Source organism: Hypanus sabinus, chromosome 5, assembly GCF_030144855.1.
Source record: "Hypanus sabinus isolate sHypSab1 chromosome 5, sHypSab1.hap1, whole genome shotgun sequence".
NCBI classification, from domain to species: Eukaryota; Metazoa; Chordata; class Chondrichthyes; order Myliobatiformes; family Dasyatidae; genus Hypanus; species Hypanus sabinus.
The window spans coordinates 95,786,228-95,809,042 of NC_082710.1; the positions used below are offsets into that span (position 1 = coordinate 95,786,228).

General features: G+C 38.3%; 1 protein-coding gene across 1 annotated transcript in view; it reads right to left on the reverse strand.

Annotated features, from left to right (window-relative positions):
* The window catches only part of LOC132394768 (low-density lipoprotein receptor-related protein 1-like), a 1,611,265-nt gene that overhangs the window by 513,233 nt on the left and 1,075,217 nt on the right, over positions 1–22,815 (reverse strand). Inside the window, exon 33 of the mRNA XM_059971176.1 lies at positions 15,024–15,173. Within this exon, the coding sequence (XP_059827159.1) occupies positions 15,024–15,173 (150 nt within the window). The remainder of the gene's footprint in view (positions 1–15,023; positions 15,174–22,815) is intronic.

Consider the following 22,815-nt stretch of genomic DNA (forward strand, 5'->3'; position numbering starts at 1 on the left):
AATATTTTTCAGAAAAACATTTGCTTTTTAATGCACCACTAAGAAAAAATTGAGTATCAAATTAATGATGTATTGCGAGAAGGATCAGTTCTTGCTTAATTTTGCAGATATTGTTCTGACAGGCTGGAGAACAAATCCATAAAATGGATATAAAGTAAAACATTTATATTACATTTTTAAGGAACTTTCAGCTACTTCCATGAAATGACATGGAACAGAGAGATTACATTTGACAGAGACAAAATACCTAACATTGTGCAAAATCGCATTAACTTTTTCTCTTATTTAAGCACGTTCAGTGCGCTACAATTGCTATGTGGAATTTGCTAAAAGGCCAGATTCCAAAGCGAGTGTCAATTACTCTCACTGTCAGCAAAAAAAATTACCAAAATTTTTATAATTAAACTGCATTTAATTGTAGCTGCAATTATGTTCCTAATTACTTTATAGATAGATTGTTTTTTCCTCAGGTAAAAACATTTGATGCCAAGACTGCATGATTAAGCAGCACTGCTGACCAGGTTAAAAGATCCAATTATACGTGAGGTTGCTCAGCATCATTGTCAAAGCAGGTTTAGAAAGAATAAATTAACAAATCTACAGCATAGTGGAACAATTGGATTTTCTTCCTCGTCTGCAATTATTTTCCAAAATTAATGGCCCATACCAATTTAGTTTCTCTTTAGATTGCAAAACTAGTTTCATTATGGCAGATACCTCAGGAAAAATAAAATAGTTCTTTTACCGCTGCTTGCTACTTTTTTTTTGAATGGAGTACATTTGTCTTGCCTGTCACAATATGCCTATAAAAACATTGTGTGGTACTTGAGTCAGCATAAACACAAGTGTCTCAATGAGAAAAAAAGAACATTTAGTTTCTAGGTTCAGTCATAAATTACTTCTAAAATAATTTTAGGGGAATACTGGCTTTGGAGTCTAGAGAAGCATGTATTACCCATATTTAAATGGTCTTCAGAAAGTGGTGGTGAGCCAAATCACTGTAACACTGAACCCTGTTGGGTGAAGGTTTCTCCACAATGCTGTTGCATAGAGAGTTCCAAGATTTAGATCTAGCAATGACAGAGGAAAAAATTATTTATTTCTAGGACATCTTGATGAGTGACTTGGAGGGAAAACTGCTGGGATGGTGTCTAAATGCTTCCACTGTACTTGCCCCTCTAGATGATGGAAGTCATTGGTTTGGAGGAGTACTGTCCATGTCACCTATGCACATCATTACAAGTGCATTTTCCATTGAACAGAATAAATGTGTAATAAGCCGTAAGTGTTTACTGCTAATGTAATGGTTTTTTGTAATGTTCACTGCTGAAGTAACGGTTTCTCAGTAGCAGCAATGTTTGGGTTATGGCTGGAGATAACAGGACTGTGAATGCATGTTAAACAATCAGGATATTTTTACCCTGTCTTGTTATTCTAGAAACAGTTGATTTTGTGGGCTTTTGCCAGAGGGAGAGTGAGAGAGATAAAGAGAAAAGACACGAATGGAGAGATTTGGTAGACCACTGGATGGAGTGGACTCAGAATGGGGGTCCAAAGGTCAGCGATGCTCAGAGGAGACTGATGATGGAAAAAGGGCTACTGAGTGAGTGCCAACTTTGTGTACAGACTGTTTAATAAGATTTGGGCCCTTTTTCTTTTACTAACCATATAGCCAAAGTAAGAACTATAAAGCTTAATTGTTTAATTGTATATTGTGTACTGTTTGTTATTTCGGGGTACTAATTTGTAACAGGGGACACATCGCACAGCATTCACACAAACGAGATTTCTTAAGTTTGGCAAGGCAGGGGGTTATCACCCCCTATTCTAAGCCGCTAAGTGAAGGAGTGTTACAATTGATTACTGTGTGGGATGTGGTCCTAATCAAATGGATTGCTTCAAATGCTATCCTGCTCTTGAATGAGTTTCAAGCTGCTTTTATCTGCATTTCATGATGCTCGTGACTTTCACCTATTGGTTTAAGATGGCAATGGCGAATCTCGGTGACTTCTGGCTGATAACCAATGAAACAAAGAATACAACTAAGTACTTTGCTTATTACTCTTTTTCTGGTAAATGATCATCGCAAATAATGGCCTACAACTTCCCTTTGGATCGCGAGGCAATTGATGTTGCAGGACCAAAGCAAGAACATATCAAAGCAACTGAAACTAATGTTTGGATGATGACTTAAGTACCGAGCCAGATTGAAAAGGTCAGGGTGTCAGAGCCTAAGGCAATGGATAGTCCAGTTCAGCTCATCAATCCATGGTATTTACTAGGCTCTGCGCTGAATTAAAGGTCTGAGGATGGACTCGCTTTGTGGACTTCAGTTCACAGTGCTATTTGCTTATGTTTATTTCTTACATGATTATTTTATCCTCTGCATATTGGGTGTTTGCCAGTATTTTATAAAAAATAGGTTCTTGTGGGTTTCTTTGTTTTCTGGCTGACAGTTAGTAGACAATCTCAAGGTTTTATATTGTATACATACTTTAATAATAAATGTACATTGAATTTCAGAGTGTGTGTCATTATGTAATAATGTGAGATGTTTATTTTTTTTAATAGAATAGTATGCGGTTTATCACAAAACCTTGTTTTACATCATAGTAATACTTTGACTTCTTTTAATGCAGTGAAACAATCTAATATACTTCGCACTTCCTTATGGGAGATCATTTGACCCATCATCCCATGCTATTGTTGGGAAAATTCTGTTAATCACATGCCTTCACATTTCCTGTAACCTATTCACACAAATATGTTCATAAGGACAAATCCTGATGAATTTTCCTCAGCCATCATTGAGAGTGTTATGACCAGCTCTATCACTGTTTGTTTTCCTGCTGCCTCCTTCTTCTCCCAGTCCAGGTTGCAGCAGGTTCTCCACTCAGTAGAGAAGATAATTGCTGTCAGTTACTGACATTTAACAGACCTCTTCATCACCAGAGCAAAGTAAAGAGCTGAAAAAGTTATTGCTGACTCCAGCCACCCTAGCAAACATCTATTCAGCAAATTGCCATCTGGGAGGCGCTACACACCAGGACTACAGGTTGTCTCCAAAGCTTGTTTCGTGTAGCTATCCAGCTTCTCAACAAAACTCAATCAAGTGCAACATCCTAATTGTCCTTGCACAACATCTATTAAATGGTATTTCCTGCTCTCCTTGTTCAATTGACAATTATTGAGTCTGCCTATACGTTCATATTTATTTGTTTGATTTTTGGTGTTTGTGCTCATTGTTGATCGCTCATGGCTGTTTGCACTATTTTCTTGTAAATTATTGGTTGCTATTGCATTGTCTGTTACGATACTGTCTTGTTTTTTATGCTTGGCACCGGACCACAGTCAATTCTGGTACATTCACATACAGGCAATGAAGTGATTCTGATGTTGATGCTGATTCCTGATGAACCACCTGAAGAAGGGGTAATTTATAGTAGTCAATAAACTTAACAACTTGCACAACTTCAAGCAGACATCCATCATTAAAGAACCTCACTGTCAGGGACATGCCCTCCTCTCATTAATTTTGTCAGGGATGAGATACTGGAGCTTGAAAATCAATGATTCGGGAACAGTTTCTTCCCCCCACCATATTTCTGAATGGTCCACAAACCTATAAAAGATATCCTTCCGATTTGCACAATATACTTCTGCTATTTATAGATGTTTGCATCTTTGTTCTGTACTGTTGCTACAGATTTCATATCTTAGAAAGGTGATAATAAACTTGATTCTAATCTTTGAGATGTAGAAGGAAACCAAGCACCCTGGGTTCCAGGGAGAATACAGAGACTCCTCACAGATAGCACAGATCAGAATGGAAGTGAGCCCCTGAAATTATGAGACAGCTGCACTAGCTACAGCACCATTGTGTCACCAATGTGACTGCCAGCCATCCTGAGCATGCTGCAGAGCCCATTACAGCACCACTCTAACCTCAACCATATTGGTGTCTCTAGTGTCACATTTTTGCCAGAAAAGATAAGGATGGTAAATCTCCTTCCTGGAGGTCATTAATGTACCTTTAATAAAATAAGTTCTAAATTATGTTTTTACAAAAATCCAGCAGATTAATGACTATTGTTTTTTTTTGAATTTCAGTTTTATTTTCAATTATTCTAAGTTAAATTCCCCACCTGGCTGGCTGGAATTTAAACTTAATGGGCCAGTGCTCAGTACTGTTCATTGTGCCTGCTTATATTAAGTCGCTTCTTGATATAGTTGTATTTTAATTCTAGTATTAAGCAGTAAAATCTCATGTTTGATCTTTTGCGTTTACTATATTTTAAACCCTAATGCCTGGGTTTACTATATTTTAAAGTGACCATCTAAATATCCTGTGGCAAAATGCCTTGAAGAGTGATGATTGTTGTTTCGACGGTTGTTTCTAACAAAGAACTGAATGATAAGATATAAATTTTGCATAAATATGAATAACATTGGAACCAAACTGTGCAACAGAGGCTGTAACGACTACTTGAAAGCAATCTAAAAGTCGGAGAGAGGCTAAGTGAGGGATTATCGCACTGGATGCTTCCAACTAACTGAATTCCTAATCGAAAAGGTATGTTTAATCCTTTACTACAACCCAACAATAAAATCATTCATCTCTTCTGTAATTCATTTAAAATGAGTGAGGCGAGTGTCACTGGATCAAATTCAAATAAAGACAAGCGATCAACAAAAAATATATGCTCTGTACTCACATGCTGCCGATGGTGCCATGCAGGTATGTAGGTGACTATATTCGTTCACTTTAACCGCCACCCAAATCTATGCGACAAATTACCTTGATCCAGAGTGACGATGCGCAACTCAAATACAATACCAACTGACACAGTTATTACAGAGACAATGTAAAAGGCTTTTATTTTCCTGTCCTGTTATATTTTATGATTTTGGGTCAGCTAATATCAGAAATGGGCATTATCATTCACTGCACAGAGTCAGTATTTCTAAGTTAGAAGATAAATCAGCCAGGTTTCCTGTCATTATTAATGTGGATGCTACATGAGAACAGATTTGGGCTTGCTGTGAGATGTCTAACCACTGTGGTCCGCTGACACACTGTCAAGGCTCCTCTGTGGAAAAAGATGTATTAGGGGGCCAAATGCACCTATAACTATCAAAGTTGTAGATGGAGTGGGAAGAAAGTGAGAGAAACAGAATTCATTGGAAGTAGTATTACAAATTTGTATGATTAATCATTTATCATAGAGCATATATCATGCTGTGGTAATGAATATCATTTACATCATAGAGTTACTAAGAAATACAGAATATTCAGGTCTTTCCACCCAGCAAGTTTGTGCTGATTGTTTTTGCACTAATCTTTAATCTTTTGATTCTCACCACAGTCCCATTAGCACCCTTCGAAATTCTACCACCCGAGAGGAACTTGCATGCTATTCGGAAGTGGGAGTAAAGTGGAGAAGCAACAGGAAACCCAAGCAGTCATAAGGAGAACATACTGAATTCTACACAAACTCTAGGAATGGACCCAGGATCACTGGAGTTATGAAGCAGCCCCACAACCTGATCTGCTGTACTCACCAGAATGAAGTAATATGTAAATTAATGTTACTGTTGGTAGTTATTCCCCTCCAAGCTACTAGGGTCATGATATTTTTGGCAATTTGTGTCACTATATTTTTTTTCTTTGGTTGTTTTCTTCAAGAGCTGTATTGACAGATATGTGTTCTCAGCAAGCTTGGAGAAAATATTCGCAAGTTACAACCCATAACATTCTCCATGTTGAGTAGACCATTAGACACAGGAGCTGAATTAAGCCATTTGGCCCATTAAGTCTACTCCACCATTCCATCATGTCTGATTTATATTCCCTTTCAATCCCATTCTCCTGTCTTCTACCCGTAACCTTTGACATCCTAACTAATCAAAATCTATCAACTTCTGCTTTAAATATGCTCACTGACATGGCCTCTATAGCTGCCCGTGGCAATGAATTCCACAGAATCACCACCCTCTGGCTAAAGAAATCCCACTTCATCTGTTCTAGAAGGACATCCTTTTATTTTTGAGACTGTGACCTCATGTCCTAGACTCCTCTACTATAGGAAACATCCTCTGCGTCCATTTTATCGAGAGCTTTCAATAGTTGATAGGTTTCAATGAGAACCTCCATCAATCTTCTAAACTCCAGCAAATACTGGCCCAGAGCCATTAAACGTTCCTCATGTATTGAACATTTCATTCCTGGGATCATTCTTATGAAGCTTCTCTGCATCCTCTCCAAAGCCAGCTCATCTTTTCCAAGATAAGGGGCTATAAACTGTATAATTCTGTGCCCTCCACCAACATTGCAGAGATAAAGATTTACATTTATCTGGCACCTTTCAGTAGCTTGGAATTCCCTGAAACATTTTAAAGATGGTGCTGAATATCTCAGGTGTAGTCACAATTATAATCTGGCAGTCATTCAGATATAATCTCCAACAACTAATAGAATGATAATAAAATGGAAAACACTGAGAGTATTCATTAAGGTAGGCAACATCTGTGGAAAGAGAAACAGTTATCATTTCAGGTCAGGGACCATTCACTTCTGATGATGTGCTACTGAGTGCAGAATTTTCTGTTTTAACTTAAGGTGATCAGCCTAAGATAATAAGGACTTATGTTGCTAGTGTGAGATAAATATTAGAAACATCTGGGATATATCTAGATCTTTGGAGTTCTTACAGTGGCATCTTTTGCATTCATCTAAAAGGGAAGACTTGGTTCAAAATCCCATTCAAAAGGTGTTATATACAATTGTGCAGTTCTATTAGCTGGATGCTGCAGGGACAGTTGAGGATTTTATTCTCAGTTCTTCAGATGAGCTAACAACCTTCTGACTCAGGTCAATGCTTCTTTTATGTAACAGCAGTAATTAGCATTTAGTTAGCATTGCTATCCTAGTAAAGCATTCCAAAGTGCTTCAGAGGTTTGCTAATAAACAAACGGCAAGAAGCAATGTTGTTAACTGAGCTGAGGATGCGATTGTTCTGAGAATGGCAGGCTCAGTACAGCATAAAGATGAAGACTGGGACTGTGATTAGTGGTTTAATATCATAGCATACATGCACCGATTTCCTCCTTTTGGAATATGCTTTATGGAAATATGTTTCACAAAGGTCAGTATTATCAATGCAACACATAAAAATAAATTTGCCACAATGTAAGTGAGACAACTTATTTAGATTCAATTACACCAACTATTTCTTCAAATAAAAATAGATGGAAGACTATATTCCATCTGAGTACCCTCCAACCTGATGGCATGAACATTGATTTCTCTAACTTCTGGTAAATCTACCCACTTTTATTTTCATCCTTTTTCCATTTCCTATTCTGGTTTCCCCTCTCAGCCCTTCTCTTCTCCTCAGCTGCCAATTTGCTCTCTCTGCTGACCCTCCTCCTTCCTTTCTTCCATGGCCCACTGTACTCTTCTATTAGGTTCCTTCCTCTCAGCCCTTTAACTTTTTCATTTACCATCTCTCAGCTTCATACCCTCTCCCCCACTACATCCATCTTCTCCTTACGTGGTTCCACTGATCAGCTGCCAGTTTGAAATTGCCCCCCTCCCTCTACATGCTTCAGCCCCCTTCCTTTCTAGTCCAGAGGGTTTTGGCCCAAAATGTCCACTGTTCATTCCATGCCATAGATGCTGCCTTACTTGCCCAGTTCCTCAAGCATTTTGTGTGTGTTGCAGCATAAAGCCTAAATAATTCTATAGTTTGTTTACAAGTCTCAAAACTACATTGTACAAAACTGCAAACCATCAATCAGTTATGGCAATCCATAGTGCTATTTACAGATTACTTAAAGCCTACTTGACACATAATTCAGTTTTTAAGAAATTTAAAATATTTTCTTCCTTTATTTTTAATGTACTATTAAATACAACTATAAAATAAAATGATTTAATTTTACATCCTCCCCAAATTTCCATAATCATGGCTTCAGACAATTTTTTTTAAAACAGATGCAATGTTTAAGTGTGGTTTATCAGTTCATCTGTAAAGATATCAATTAGATTTAATATTCCTTTTATGCAATTAAAAGTAGATTAATAATGCATTCTTAAAAGATATTCCTAACCACTAAAAGAGATTTTGGAATGGAAATGTAGGAATTATATTAGATTTTTACCTGCCCTTAATTCTAAATCTGACAGCTATTAATACAAGCTGCCCAGTGGCTCTGAGATTCACCATCACAAAGTGTTTTAATAGAGTGGTCATAGTGTGCATTAACTCCAGCCTTCTAGGCACCTTTAACCCACTACAATTTGCCTATTGCCGAAATAAGTCTATGGCGGATGCCATCTCCCTTGTCTTGTACTCTACTCTGGAACATCTGGACAGTAAAGTCACTGACATCAGATTGTTATTTACTGACTACTGCTCTGATATCAATACTATAATTCCAAGCCAACTCACCACCAAGCTTAGGCCAACACTTCCCTCTGCAACTTGATACTTGACTTCTAATTATTGTAATTATGATTATTCTACTTCTGATTATTCTAATCAGTGATGCTCCACAAGGTTGTGCTCTCAGACCCTATAATCTATGCCCAATATATTCATTACTCTGTGTCCAGATTCTGCTCTAACTTCATCTACAAATTTGCACAAGTCTGGCAACTGCTCTGCACAGGACCACAAGAACCTGCTGAGAGTTGCAGACACAGTACAATACATCACAGAAATCCTACCTCCCCTCTATACACTCTGTCTGTACTTCTCACTGTTAAACATTTCTATATTACATGTTGAGATTTATTATTTATTCTTCACCTTTTCCATTCTGACAAACACAGAGTACAATTAGAAATTGGAAAAGGTATCATAATTCATTAAGAATATCTTTATACATTATCATTTTCTCAGGGAGCATACTATTTTCGGTTGCATATGATAGCTGTTTTTAATTTACTTCTAACATTGAAATTATTATTCTTCATTTAAAAGGTTTAATAGTGTTCACTGATGAAACACAATTTGTTTTTAGAAATGTTGATATCGTTGGCATGGTAAAAACCCTGTAGGGCATGATGTTTTTCCTAGAACTAGCTAGATGACTATATTACTTTAAAGAAAGTTATATGAAACATAAGGGCTACATTCTGCCAAAGAATAATAAGAGGTCTAGATAAAATAGAAACACACAAATGATTATTCCAAATATGTATAAATTGACAGAAGCTTCCAAAAGTACATGAAAATAACATTGAAATAATATTTGGTAAAACAAACTGCATTTTATTATGATGTTCAACATCAAGTGCAATGAAATCTTTATTGATAATACTGGCATGATTGAAATGAAACTGCTACAACATAATGATATCCAATTATTCTGTTTTCTTCATTGATATTTGTTAGTTTAGCTCCCACTGTACTGAATAAATTTCAGATGTCTATATTTTAAAAAAAAATTTGTTTGCCAATTCTCCCAGTCACCATAAACTTGTCAACTGTATGCAGATTGTTAATTGAATAGAATTAGTAAAAGTGACCTTAAATCAATGATATGCTTATTTTAAGTTATGAAGTTGCAGTTGTAGAAGAGGTGTAGATGTGATAATTAAGTTTGAAATAAGATTCATGTTACCAAGTGGGTGAAAGTGCTAATTTGCAGATCCATCATCAGTTGTCCAGAACAGAGCAATGTGTTGTTTGAGTTTGCCCAATCAAAAGTTACAAGTGGGGCACAACTTTAGATCTCTGATTATGTGGAGTTATAAAACAGATAAAGCATATGAACTACTGGAGCTACATTCAGTAAATTTGCCCTTGCATGGCAAGAGCCAGAAATATTGGGATGAGCCTACCAAAGGATCCTGGAAGAAAAATAGGTGCCTAGTCCCAGTGGATTTTTCAGTTCTATGCTCCTATGATGTGATCAACATTCAAAAGTCCAAAGTATATTTATCATCAAATTACGTATAAGTATAGAACTTTGAGATTTATCTCCTTACAGGCAGCTACAAATCAAGAAAACCGAGAGAACCTATTGAAAGAAGACTGTCAAATACCCTATGTGTAGAGAGAAAAGGAAAATATAAATCAAGCAAGCAGTAAAAGGAAACAACTGCATTTAGATTGAAAGTGAGCCCATAGACACAAAGCCCAGAGCATCTGGGAAGACCCACACCATCAGCCTCAGTTCATCACACAGTGGAGCAAATCATTGTGAAGTTGCAGACATGAAGCCAAGAGCAACCGGCAGCCAGCTCACAGCCTCAGCCTCAATGCTACAGACAACAGAGTAAACGTCACAGAGCAGTGAGCAGAACCAGTCACACCCTTGCCTCAAGTCCCACCACCCTGCCATTCCAATCCATCTGACCTAGTGTTTAAATGATCCAAATATTGGGTCATCCCTGAAATGAGGACCTGGGCCCTATCATATTAATATGCTCGGAGCCTGGACCTGTGTCTTGCACCACTTTCAAGCCCATAGACGACCCTTCCAAATCAGCCCAGCACTTAGATCGATCAGACCTCGCTCTTGGTTTAGGTGGATGGGCTCCGAAACTCTTCCGCTCCAACTTTTCTCCGCTTCGCTGACCCCATCTCCGACCTCACTCTGGCCACTTTTCCTTCAACGTGCCTCGACCTCACTCCATTTTAGCACCTCACCTGCACTCCTCAACCATTGAGTCAGCCTTGCCTTCACTTGCACCTTCATTGTGGTATTACAGGTAGTGGAGGCCAATTCTCTGGATGCTTTCAAGAAGGAGCTAGATAGGGGAATCAAGGGATATGGGGACAAGGCAGGAACCGGGTATTGATAGTAATTGATCAGCCATGATCTCAAAATTGCGGTGCAGGCTCAAAGGGCCGAATGGTCTACTTCTGCACCTATTGTCTATTGTCTATTGTTTGCAGTGATAGTTTACCACAATTTTCCACAGAAAAAGTGTTATTAATAAAGTATTTAGTTGTATTTTTTGCTTTATGAGTCACCAGTAAGTTCATGCCCATCTTCAGTAACACCTTCCTAAACCAGGAGATTTGATTCCTTTTAATAATCCAGAGTGATACCTTCATCTTCTGACAAAGATCTGCTCCTGCATCTGATGTTAATACCACTTGAAAAGTGGCATGAAACCTGCAATGCATCTCCCAAATATACACAGTGGTCTCTGTGCATAACCTCATCATAGAGTATATGATGAGTTCAGCTGTTACCTGTTGCATGGCATGCTCTCTCAATAATCACATTTTAGTTGTTTTGGAGCTCCTCTGAAATGCCTATGTAGTCATCTTCCATCTTGCTCTGAACTCAAAATATGCCTAAAATTTTGTTTCATGACCATGAGGTGGCACTAGATGATGCTACATCTCTGACATCATTCATGGAGAACAGTAAACGAATGTCAATAAGTAAAACTGTGCGCAGAGTGCTCGATCATATTTCGGTAATAATCAATTGGCAAACACATAAAAATTTTGTGATGTGTGAAAGAATTCTTGTCTCAATGTCCTTCCAGCAAATCATGGGCTTACTTTCTTCTGCTCAGCTATGTGAGGGAACATTTAATGACTAGAAGAGGCCAATTTAAGTTTTATATTTATTCATCTAAGTAACTGAAAGAAAATTATGCCAAGAAGGAAACTGTTTCAGAACAAATTGTCCATTGAAAAATCATAATATTGCATCATTAATCTTGGGCTGTGTGTAAAAGAAGGCTCCCAAGCCACACAAATCTAAACAGAACCAAATCAACCTCACACTCAACATCAATAAGACCAAGGAATTTATTGTGGCCTCCAGGGAAGAGAAGCTGGGAGAACACAGACCAGTCTTTATTGAGGAGTCAGCAGCAGGAAGAATCAGATCCATGGTTAATATCACTGACATACAGTATGCCGTGAAATTTGTTGTTCAGTACCAGCAGTACAGTTCAATATATATTGCAAAAACTATAAATTACAATAAGTATATAAAGAAAGAAAATAAAATTAAATAGTTAGTGCAAAAAGAGAGAAAATATACAGAACTAGTGTTCATGGGTTTATTATCTATTCAGAAATGTGTGTCTTCAGGCTCCTGTACTTCCTCCTTGATAGAAGCAATGAGAACAGGGCACGTCCTGAGTGATGGGGGTCCTTAATCATGGATATTACGCTTTTGATACATTGTCTTTTGAAGGTGCAACACACAGTGACCATGATGGAGCTGGCAGAGTTTACAACCTTCTGCAGCTTTTTCCGATCCTGTGCAGTGGACAGCCTCTCCGTGCCAGACGGTGATGCAATCTGTTAGAATGTTCCCTATGGTACTTCTGTAGAAATTTGCGAGTATCTTTGGTGATGTACCAAGTCTTCTCAAGAAATCTGGCAGCTGTGATGCCTGCTTTGTAATTGCTTCTATATGTTGGCTCCAGGACAGATCCTCAGAGAAGTTGACAAACAGAAACTTGAAACTGCTCGCTCTTTCCACTTCTAATCCCTTGATGAGGACTGGTGTGGGTTCTCTTGACTTCCCCTTACTGAGTTAGCTTAAGAAGAGCTTTAAGTTCCTGGATGTCAGCATCTCCGAGAATCTGTCCTGGATCCAGCACATTGACATAAACATGAATAAGTTCCACTGGTGTCTCTACTTTGTTAGGAACTTGAGGAGATTTGGCATTTCACAAAAGACTTGTGCAAGTTTCTATAGATGTAGAATGGAGAGCATTCTAAGTGTTTTTTTTTAAGAGCCTTATGTGGATCTTCCATTGTACAGGAATGCAAGTGGCTGCAGAGGGCTGTCGATTCAGCCAGCTCCGTCAGGGCAGAGTCCTCCAAGTACTGAAGGCATCTTCAGTAGATGGTGCCACAAGAAGATGGCATCCTTCATTTCATAGGACATAGAATGGTAAAGCACAGTATGGGTCCTTTAGTGCAAGATATTGTACCGACCTTTTAACCTACTACTTCCTACAGAGCACATGATCTTCCATTTTTCCTTCATCCACTTGCCTATCAAAAAGTCTTTAATGTATCAGCTCATTCATCATCCCCTGCAGTACATTCCAGACATTACTCTGATATCTCTTCTAAACCTTCCTCCACTCACCTTAAAATGATGTCCTCTCATTTAGCCATTGTTGCCTGGGGAAAAAAAGGCACTGGTCGTATACTTTACTGTTTCTCTTTCTGATTGATCAGTGTCAAAAGAAAACGCCAAATTAAATCCATTGAGATTCAATGTTGTTAAACAATAAAACATGAAAACTTCCAAGGAGGGAGGTGAGTACTTTTTATAGGCACTGTACATTGGTTGATTTAACATTCTTGTTCTTAAATAATTCATTGCAGGTTATATATAAAAATACAATAATTGTATACGTAATCACGCTACCACATCAAAGATGTGTGCCTCGCTTAAAGACGAAGTTAAACTTGAGTTTCGGACTCCCATATCTTTCTTTTAATTAGCTTAATGTTTTGAAATTACAAAACATAACAAGAGCTATTTGTTAATTTTGTAACTTACAGTAATTTTATGTTTATATATTGTACTGCTACTGCGAAACATAAAATTTCACATTATATAAGACAGTAGTAATAAACCTGATTTGGATTTTTAAACTACATGTAACTTCAGAACCATATTGATGCTCTTAACAAACCACTTAATTCAAGGTCAAAAAGAAATGGACAAGATACGTTGACCTAGCGAGCAGCAGACAAATCCCCTTGAAGAGTAATTTCAACAAAATCATAGCTTATCTGTCCACAATGACAAGTAATGACAATAACAAATGTTGTTCAATAACTTTGGAAAATCTTCAGGATTATTTTTAAATTAATAAGCAGTAGAGAAAGTACAGGTAACATATTATTCCTCATGGTACTGATCAGATGTTGTCAATTTTTAGCAAAAATAAACATTGCTGTGATTAGTGTGACCCTGTTGCAGCTTGGGTGTCAGTTCAGAGTTCAATCCCAGTGTCTACTGTAAGGAGTTTCTGTTTTCTCCCCACAGTCCAAAGACATGTGCATTAGTAGGTTAATTGGTCATTGTAAATAGTCTCATGATTAGGCTACGGTTAAAATCAGGGGCTGCTAGCAACTCAGATCGAAGGGTTGGTAAGGCTTATTATGTAGTGTATTTCAAAATAAATAAATATATAATGCCAACAAAATACAACACAAAATTCTGGTACTTTGAAAAGAGAGCAGGATAAATCTCACAATATTTATATATTGGGATATTAAATTGAATCCCAGTATTGGTGCTTTGCAGAGAACTAACAGTATTCAAAATTGTGTTGGACACAGAGATGGAAAAGGCCATATAAATGTGATTAAGGCTAATTGCCTGGATGAAGTACTAACTTCACCGCAGACTGGTAAGACGAGAGGGCATGCTAGTATGTTCTTAACTAGATTGGGAAGCGAAACGAGCTGATGCAGAAGTACAAACAAAAAGCCATTCACTTTTTATACAACAGCAAGATATAGTCTTACTTACACTCTGTCCTACGAGAGGAGTTTAAAGCAAACAGAAGGCCAGAAGGAAGAAAATTTCTGTTATAAATACACAGCATATTAAATGCAGGCATGCTCAACTCCAGTTCTGAAATTTTGCACCAATAAAATCAATTAAACCGATTTTCAGAGTAAGTTGCAGTTGAGGACAAGTCTGTGAATTTGAGAGATCCTGATTGGTCGGGGCATCAAGGGAAATGGTGACAGGGCAGGTGTATGGGGTTGAGTGCAATTCAGGATCAGCCATGATGGAATGGTGAAGCAGACTCGATGGGCTGAATGGCCTGATTCTGCTTCTATGTCTTATGGAAGTAGAGTTCAACGTGCTTCAATTAATAAGTTGTACTTTAATGCAAATAATGCCAGATGAAGTTACAGCATCGTTTCTTCACTAATGTTGTGAATAAGTTTTTTTGTGTTTCCTTTCTCTAGAAGTCTCAGTAGGAAGAATTTCCTCCTCTAAGTGATGCACAAAGTACAACACTTATTAGTATTATATCACGGTGCTTCAATACTTACCCATAACTGCTAGGGCTGTTGCTTTGGTTAGGTACTGTGCCATTAAGCTGATCACTTCTAAACTAGAACCGTCCAGGTTGCATCTGTTTATGGTTCCGGTGCCAGAACTAATCCAATATAGCTTGTTTGTGATATAATCAATTGAAAGACCTGCAAGTAAACAGTAAGAGTTTTAACGAATCATTTTTAAGTAAAAACATTGTTAGTAGACATGTTAATTATGCAATAAATTCAATTCATAGAGAGATAGTAATATTTACTATTAGTGTCAGTGTTATTTTTTGACTCTGAACTAGATAATCAAAGTTACTGCAAGTCTTTCAAATTTCTTTATACTGTATTAATACACATTTTCACATTACTTCTCATATTTTGTTGTTACATAAAAATAAACTATTTGGGCTATTGTCTCTGCCAGGACTCAGATTGTTCCCACCATTCCACAGCAGTAAACTCCTGGAATGGAGTCGATGAGAATTGGGAAGGCACAGCTGTGTCTCACATTGAAGTACACTCTGTGCAAAAGCAAAGTAGCTGCTGTTGCTTAGGCTAAACAATGGGAGCACTAGGATAACTGTTATTTTGGTTTTCTCTCACACATCATAGTTGTAAACCACACGATGAATTACAAATTCACATGTACTAAGCAGACGACTCCTGAAATACTTCATTAGAAAACAGTTAAGCTCTTAAATTCTGTGAGTTATTTATTGTAACTGTTGGATGGGAGTACATTACAAGTAGTCATCTGAGGAACAGAAGTGGCAAGAAAAGCCTGGAGTTGACAGAAGTAAAATAACCGAGCAAACTATAAATAAACAGTGACAGTCTAAACAATTTAATTCCAAAGTCCTAGAGCCATGATTGTGGCATGTTTGGCAATTTTATTCATGTTTACCAGGAGTCTTCGCATTGCTGTCTCTTGTTTTCTCCCCCAATTAACTGTCTGATAAGTAGAAATATGTCACTCTGATCAAAGGCATCCAAGTTGAACTACTTGGATGCCTTTCAAAACAAATTTAAATTTTCAGTCTGCCAGAAGAGGAATGAAATCAGAAAGAGTTATCACTTATCTTAGAGCGTAGAACACTACAGCGCAGAAATAGGCCTTTCAGCTCATCTAGCCTGTGCCAAACTGTTATTCGGCCTAGTCTCATGGACCTTCACCTGGACTATAGCTCTCTATACCCCTCTCATCCATGTACGTATCCAAACTTCTCTTAAGTGTTGCAATCAAACACACAACCACTTCTGCTGGCAGCTCCTTTCATACACACACAACCCTCTAAAAGAAGAAGTTCCCCCTTAAATTCTGCTGAAATATTTTACATTTCATCCTTAACCTATGGCCTCTCATCCATCCTCGGTGGAAACAGCCTGTTGCATTTACCCTCCTATATGTCTCATACTATTTGTATACCTCTATGAAATCTCACCTCAGTCTCTTGCACTCCAGGGAATAAAGTTCTAACCTATTTAACCTTCATGTCTCAAGTCCTAAAAACATCTTTGTAAATCTTTTCAATCTTTTTGATAGCTTTTCTGTAGGTAGCTAACCAGAACATACCTTGAACTAGTTTGCCCATTCTCCTTTGACCTTTCTCATTAACACAGCATTTTTGCTCAGCGATCAGCAGTTTCTAAGATACTCAAGTACCTTATATGGCACTCATTCCATGGTCACAGACATTTTGATCACATTTATTCCCCAATCTGATGTTTGGTTTGAATAACAACTGAATCTCTTGACCATGCATTGAGTTGCTGCCACATGATTGGCTAACTAGATATTTGCATTAACAAGCAGGTATACAGGTGTACCTAAAAGTGACCTCTGAGTGTAGTTTCTGAATGAGAGGTTGTCCATTTATGACAGAGATGAGGAGGAATTCTTCTTTGATAAGGTTGTTAATGTTTAGAAATATCCATTGAAGTAATGAGCAAATGTTAAGCGATTGAATACAGTATATGCAAGGGGAAGGTAGAGAATACTTGGCCTATTGGGGAAACCAGGACATTGCAGAAGAGTGAGGAAAGAACAACTGATTCAAAGCTTATCGGAGTCATTATTTTACTAAATGGTGGAACACTTTAAGAAGTCAAATGTCTTCCTCCTGCTCCTATTTTGTACAGCTTCAAAGAATAATATAGCACAGAAACAGATCCTTCCTCATAACATGTTCAAGCCAACCAAATTGCTCATCTAACTGAGGCCAGTTTTCCTGCTTTTGTCCTATTTCTCGTGAAACCTTTACTATCCATATTGTTATATTGCTAGATTATAAATGTTATGCTGTGCTGCAATTAGTGCATTTAAACAAAATGAAGATGGAGAATGAAGCAAAAATTGCACTTAATGCAACTTTAATTTCAGCAATCTTTTGGCTAATTTTAAGAGGTTTTCTTTTAAGGAGTCTCTAATTCCAAATTGCCCTAAGCCCAACGATGAATAAATTAATTATTTTGTTTAAACTAGTTAGCAGCCCTGTAAGGAGGCCTTAGTAATGCCATTCAGTTCTTTTGGATGCAAGAACACTGAAAGTGTATGTGTATGTGTTAATAACTTGACTGTGATTTTAGTTTGCTACTTACCAATAAATCTACTTATAATTTAAATGTATTTCATTTATGAGTTCAAAGTATATTTGTTATCAAAGTATGTGTACATTATGCAACCTTGAGATTCATCTCCTAGCAGGCAGCCATGAAACAAAGAAACACAAAAGAATCCATTAAAAAGAAGACTAGTTAACAACCAATGTGCAGAGAAAAAAGTCATGCAAACCATAAATGCAAGCAAACAGTGCTCTGAACTTAAGTCCAGAAGGAAGGTTTGTCCATGGTCAGTGCAGAGCGGCGCATCGAGCTAAACCAGCCCATCCTTCACCTCAGGCTGACACCATGACTTATTCAATCTGGCCCCGCGCTCAAACTGTTGTCTAAGCATTGGGTTCAGTCACCTCAATATGCTCTGGGGCCTTGACCCCACCACATCGATTCCAACTGTACCTGACCTTCATGATTTGGCCTGACACTTAATCGATCGAATCGCAGGTCTTCCTTGATCTCAGTGACAGGTCCACTGCCACGCCTGGCCTTGGTTCTGCCACATCAAATGCCTCCAAGTTTAAGGGAAATTATAGACTATTGCCTACTGTGATCATTTGCCAGAAAAAGAGTGATTAACAAATTATTTAGTTGTTTTCCTTGTTTCATTGGCCACCAGCCAGAAGTCGCTGAGGGTAACCAGTGCTGCCTTTTTCTTTCAAAAATCAATTCAAATAATTTAAAATAATGTTGTTAAGTAGTGGCTGTGGAATTAAAAGTGATCATTTTGTGTGAAAAGCCTATTTCTAAAGCAAAAATAAGCTGCTGGAGCAACTCAGCAGGCCCCGTATCATCTGTGGGGGTGGGGGGAGGAGGAAGGAAATGCAAATGTTCTGCGTTGAGACCCAGCATCAGGATTGAGAGCGGAGAGTGAAGATAGTTAGCATCAAGAGGAGACTTGGAAGGGTGAGTCAAAGGCTGTTCGAAGATAGCTGGGCTGAGAAGGACGGAAAGATGACAGAAAAATGGATCCAGGTGTGGGGAGTTAGGAGACAGCTGGAAGGATGCTATGCTGCAACACGAGTGCTGGAATCTAATAAGTAAGGAATGTGCTATTAGGAGAGAGGAAAGGCAGAATGAGCCAAATGGTGGAGGAATCCATTGGGTGAAATGTGTGGGAAGTAGGTGGATAGCACAAGAAAATGGAAGGGATGATATTTGGTGAGGGGGCTGGGGGGGTTAGGGTATGGGTAAAGGAACATAAATGGGAAGAGCAGAGGTGGATTGGAAAGAGAAAAATAGAATATAGCAGGTGTGTTTTACCTGAAATTGAAATAACCAACATTCATAAATTTTCCAGGTGAAATATGATAAACCAGTCCTAATTCATGATGGATAAGCAAATCTTCTTTTATTAGCCTTGCCCACATCTTACTGATTAGACAATAATGCTTTTCCTGGTTTAGCCCACAACCCCCTACAATACTTGGTGCATCACTCTTATCCGAGAAGTTTCACATATCATATTCCTCAATTCCAATGTGCCAGCTGCTTTTGAGAACAGTCTTTAACACTAACCTGATTGGTCATCTATGCTAATGCCATGCCAGGTCACAGCTTTATGTCCACTCTAACCTGTACTGCAACACAGGACTTCTTTTAATATTCAGCTGTGAAACAATACTGCAGTGTTCCTGTTTTGATCTATCACAAACACAAGGAACAGATACAAAATCATAACCAGACTGGATGTCTCTTGGATTTTAAACAGTTCTCCAAAGATTGTGACTGCTCTAATTAACAAATGGCCCAATTAACCAGAATCTGCTGTACTTTGTTTTGACAACTACCTGTAGCTGAACTGGCAACCGACTAATGTTACATTGCAGCAAGGAATATACTTCAGATGTGTTGTACCTTGTCGGTTGTAAAAGTCTTTGAGCTAACACAAGTAAAGGATGAATACAGCACTTTATAAGTGTGTCTCTTTCTTTCAAATTGTGAGCATTAGCCACTAGATGCTGCACACATTTGGTCCTTGTATTTGAGCTTGTAATATACATAAAAGGTCAGGAATCAATTAAACATTCAAAGAAAGAGTGTAGTGAATGATCATAGTGCACAATAAATTATGCTATTGCACAGAAATGAATTTTGTGGTTATTATGTGATTATGAGTGGTTAAAGATAGGTCCTATTCTGCATGGAGGTCAGTGACCAGTGGTGTGCCTCAGGGATCTGTTCTGGGACTGCTTCTCTTTGTGATTTTTATAAATGACCTGGATGAGGAAGTAGAGGGATGGGTTAGTAAATTTGCTGATGACAAAAAAGTTTGGGGGTGTTGCAGATAGTGTGGAGGGGTGTCAGAGGTTACAGTGGGACATTGGTAGGATGCAAGACTAGGCTGAGAAGTGGCAGATGGAGTTCAACTCAGGTAAGTGTAAAGTGGTTCATTTTGGTAGGTCAAATGGCAGAGTACAGTATTAATGTTAAGACTGTTGGCAGTGTGGAGGATCAGAGGGATCTTGGGGTCTGTGTCCATAGGACATTCAAATCTGCTGCACAGGTTGACTGTGTGGTTAAGGAGGCATACAGTGCATTGGCCTTCATCAAGCATGGGATTGAGTTCAAGAGCCGAAAGGTAGTGTTACAGCTAGATAGGATCCTGGTCAGACCCCACTTGGAGTACTGTGCTCAGCTCTGGTCGCCTCACTACAGGAAGAATGTGGACGCCATAGAAAGGGTGCAGAGGAAATTTATAAGGATGTTGCCTGAATTGGAGAGCATGCCTTATGAGATTAGGTTGAGTGAACTCGGCCTTCTCTCCTTGGAGTGATGGAGGATGAGAGGTGACCTGATAGAGGTGTATAAGATGATAAGAGGTATTGATCATATGGATATTCAGAGGCTTTTTCTCAGGACTCAAATGGCTGCCACAAAAGGACACAGGTTTAAGGTGCTGGGGAGCAGGTACAGAAGAGATGTTAGGAGTAAGTTTTTTATGCAGAGAGTGGTGAGTACTTGGAATGGGCTGCCGGCAACTGTGGTGGACGCAGATACGATAGGGTCTTTTAAGAGACTTTTGGACAGGTTCATGGAGCTTAGAAAAATAGAGGGCTGTGGGTAACCTGAGGTAATTTCTAAAGTAAGTACATATTCAGCACAGCTTTGTGGGCTGAAGGGCCTGTATTGTGCTGCTGGTTCTCTGTGTTTCTATGTTTCTATTATCTTCCATAAGGATGTTACAGCCAAGGGTCATCAATCATGTTTGGCAGCTTATCTAGGAGAAGGAAAATTATGATCTTAAACCTCCACTGCCTTGCAGCTATACCCACTCATGGGAAAGGCTTTGGGCGTAAACCTCAAGGGAAAAATCCAGAGCTGGAGTCCCTACGGCAGTCCTACATTGAGTGTAATGTTGACTGGCAACTCCTGCAACACTGTTGATACCAAACTGTATCAGTCTCTGCCGTTCCTTTGTGTTCATCAGATGCGTGAAGAGGGGGAGCTTGCTACATGGGCAACAGCTTGCTCTCCATATCATACTGCCCAGGCTTGCATATCTAGACAGCTAAGACTCAATATCCATGGTCGACTCTGACCGAAAGAGGCACTCAAATTAACTCATCATATTAGCTCAGTAAAATTAGTTGCTGTGTAAAACTCACATTCTAGGAGTAACTTTGATTATACTTTGAAAGGAAGGGACACATACATTTATATGGTGCCCTTTCATCCTTCATTGGGATAGCTCAAACAAAGTATGTTCGAAGTATAATCCCTGCAGCAATGTAACATTAGTTGGTTGCCAGCTTAGCCACAGCCTATTTCCAAAATGAGTATTTCATTAAAATAACTTTGGGATGGCATGGCATCCTGAACAGCAACATACAAATTGAGAGCAACACACACAAAATGCTGGAGGAACTTAGCAGGTCAGGCAACATCTATGAAAATGAATTTTCAGGCCGAGAGAAGAAGGGTCTCAACCGGAAACATTGACTGTTTATTGATTTCCATAGATACTGCCTGACCTGCTTAGTTTCTCCAGCAGTTTGTGTTACTTTGGATTTCCAGCAACTGAAGACTTTCTCAAGTTTATATTAATTGAGATCTACAATTGCTTCTGCATCATAGATATATAGCAATAATCTAGTACCTCCTTCATAAATAATAATTTCAGAAATCTCTAATAATTTACTAAAGTAATTGTGCATAAGTGATAAGATTAGCACAATATGGAATATTTCTATGGGATAATTAATTTCACAGCTGGTGGAGATGCATTGAACGATCCTAATTATTCTGCAGCATGATTGGCCATTAACACTCAGTCCACAACAGTGTTGTTAAAGCTGCAATTGCAGTGTGTGAAATGGTTTATTTGCAATTGGTTCATTTATGCTACATTGTTTGTCATTTTGAAGTAATATGAAGCAGAAGTTATCAAGTATTTTAAATAAAAATGAAACAATCAGCGCAGAAATACTATGGAAAAAATATCTTCAGCAGTTAATGAATTGCATAGTTGGTGGAGAGGCAATAAAAAACTGGATCGCCCTGCTTCACGAATGGCCACCCGCACCCAGACACAATGAGTGGGGCTGCTGTTAAAATCACAACATGTGAACTGGCATATTTGCATATTGCACATTTGTGCTATTTCGCTAGTCATGCCAAAATAATTACAAACTCAGGTTATAAAGTATTTTAGAATAAAAAAAAGATTGGTTGTAGAAAAAAATGAAAGACACTCTGCCAAATCCTATTCTTTGCACAAAGCCCAATAGCAAATCAAACCCATATGTTTTATTTATTAGCTTGCTCAAAAACAATGAAGTCTGGCTGTAATGTTGCATTCTGCTTATCCTTGAACTGGCACAGATGAACTTATTTTATGTTTAAATTCTCCATCATCAATAGATCATACATTTATACAAAATAGAAGAGAAGCAGCCAGCTTTCAATTTTTACCACTTTTGCATTGAGGCAGTGGGGCATTAATAGCCTCGGGGTTGGATTGGTGGCCTAAGCATTGTGTAAATATCCGTCTGGCTCCATTTTCTAGAGAAGAAAAGTATATTCATTTATGGACTATTATTTGCATCTATTCTTTTGTAATTCTAAACAAGTTTACAGGCAGTGAAGCAGTTCTGAAGTGCAATCAGCATTAAAGGTCTTGGTAGAGGGCACTCTTCCTCCGTTAGCTTGTAGGTCACCCTTGGGAAAGGTGCATCACCTGCTT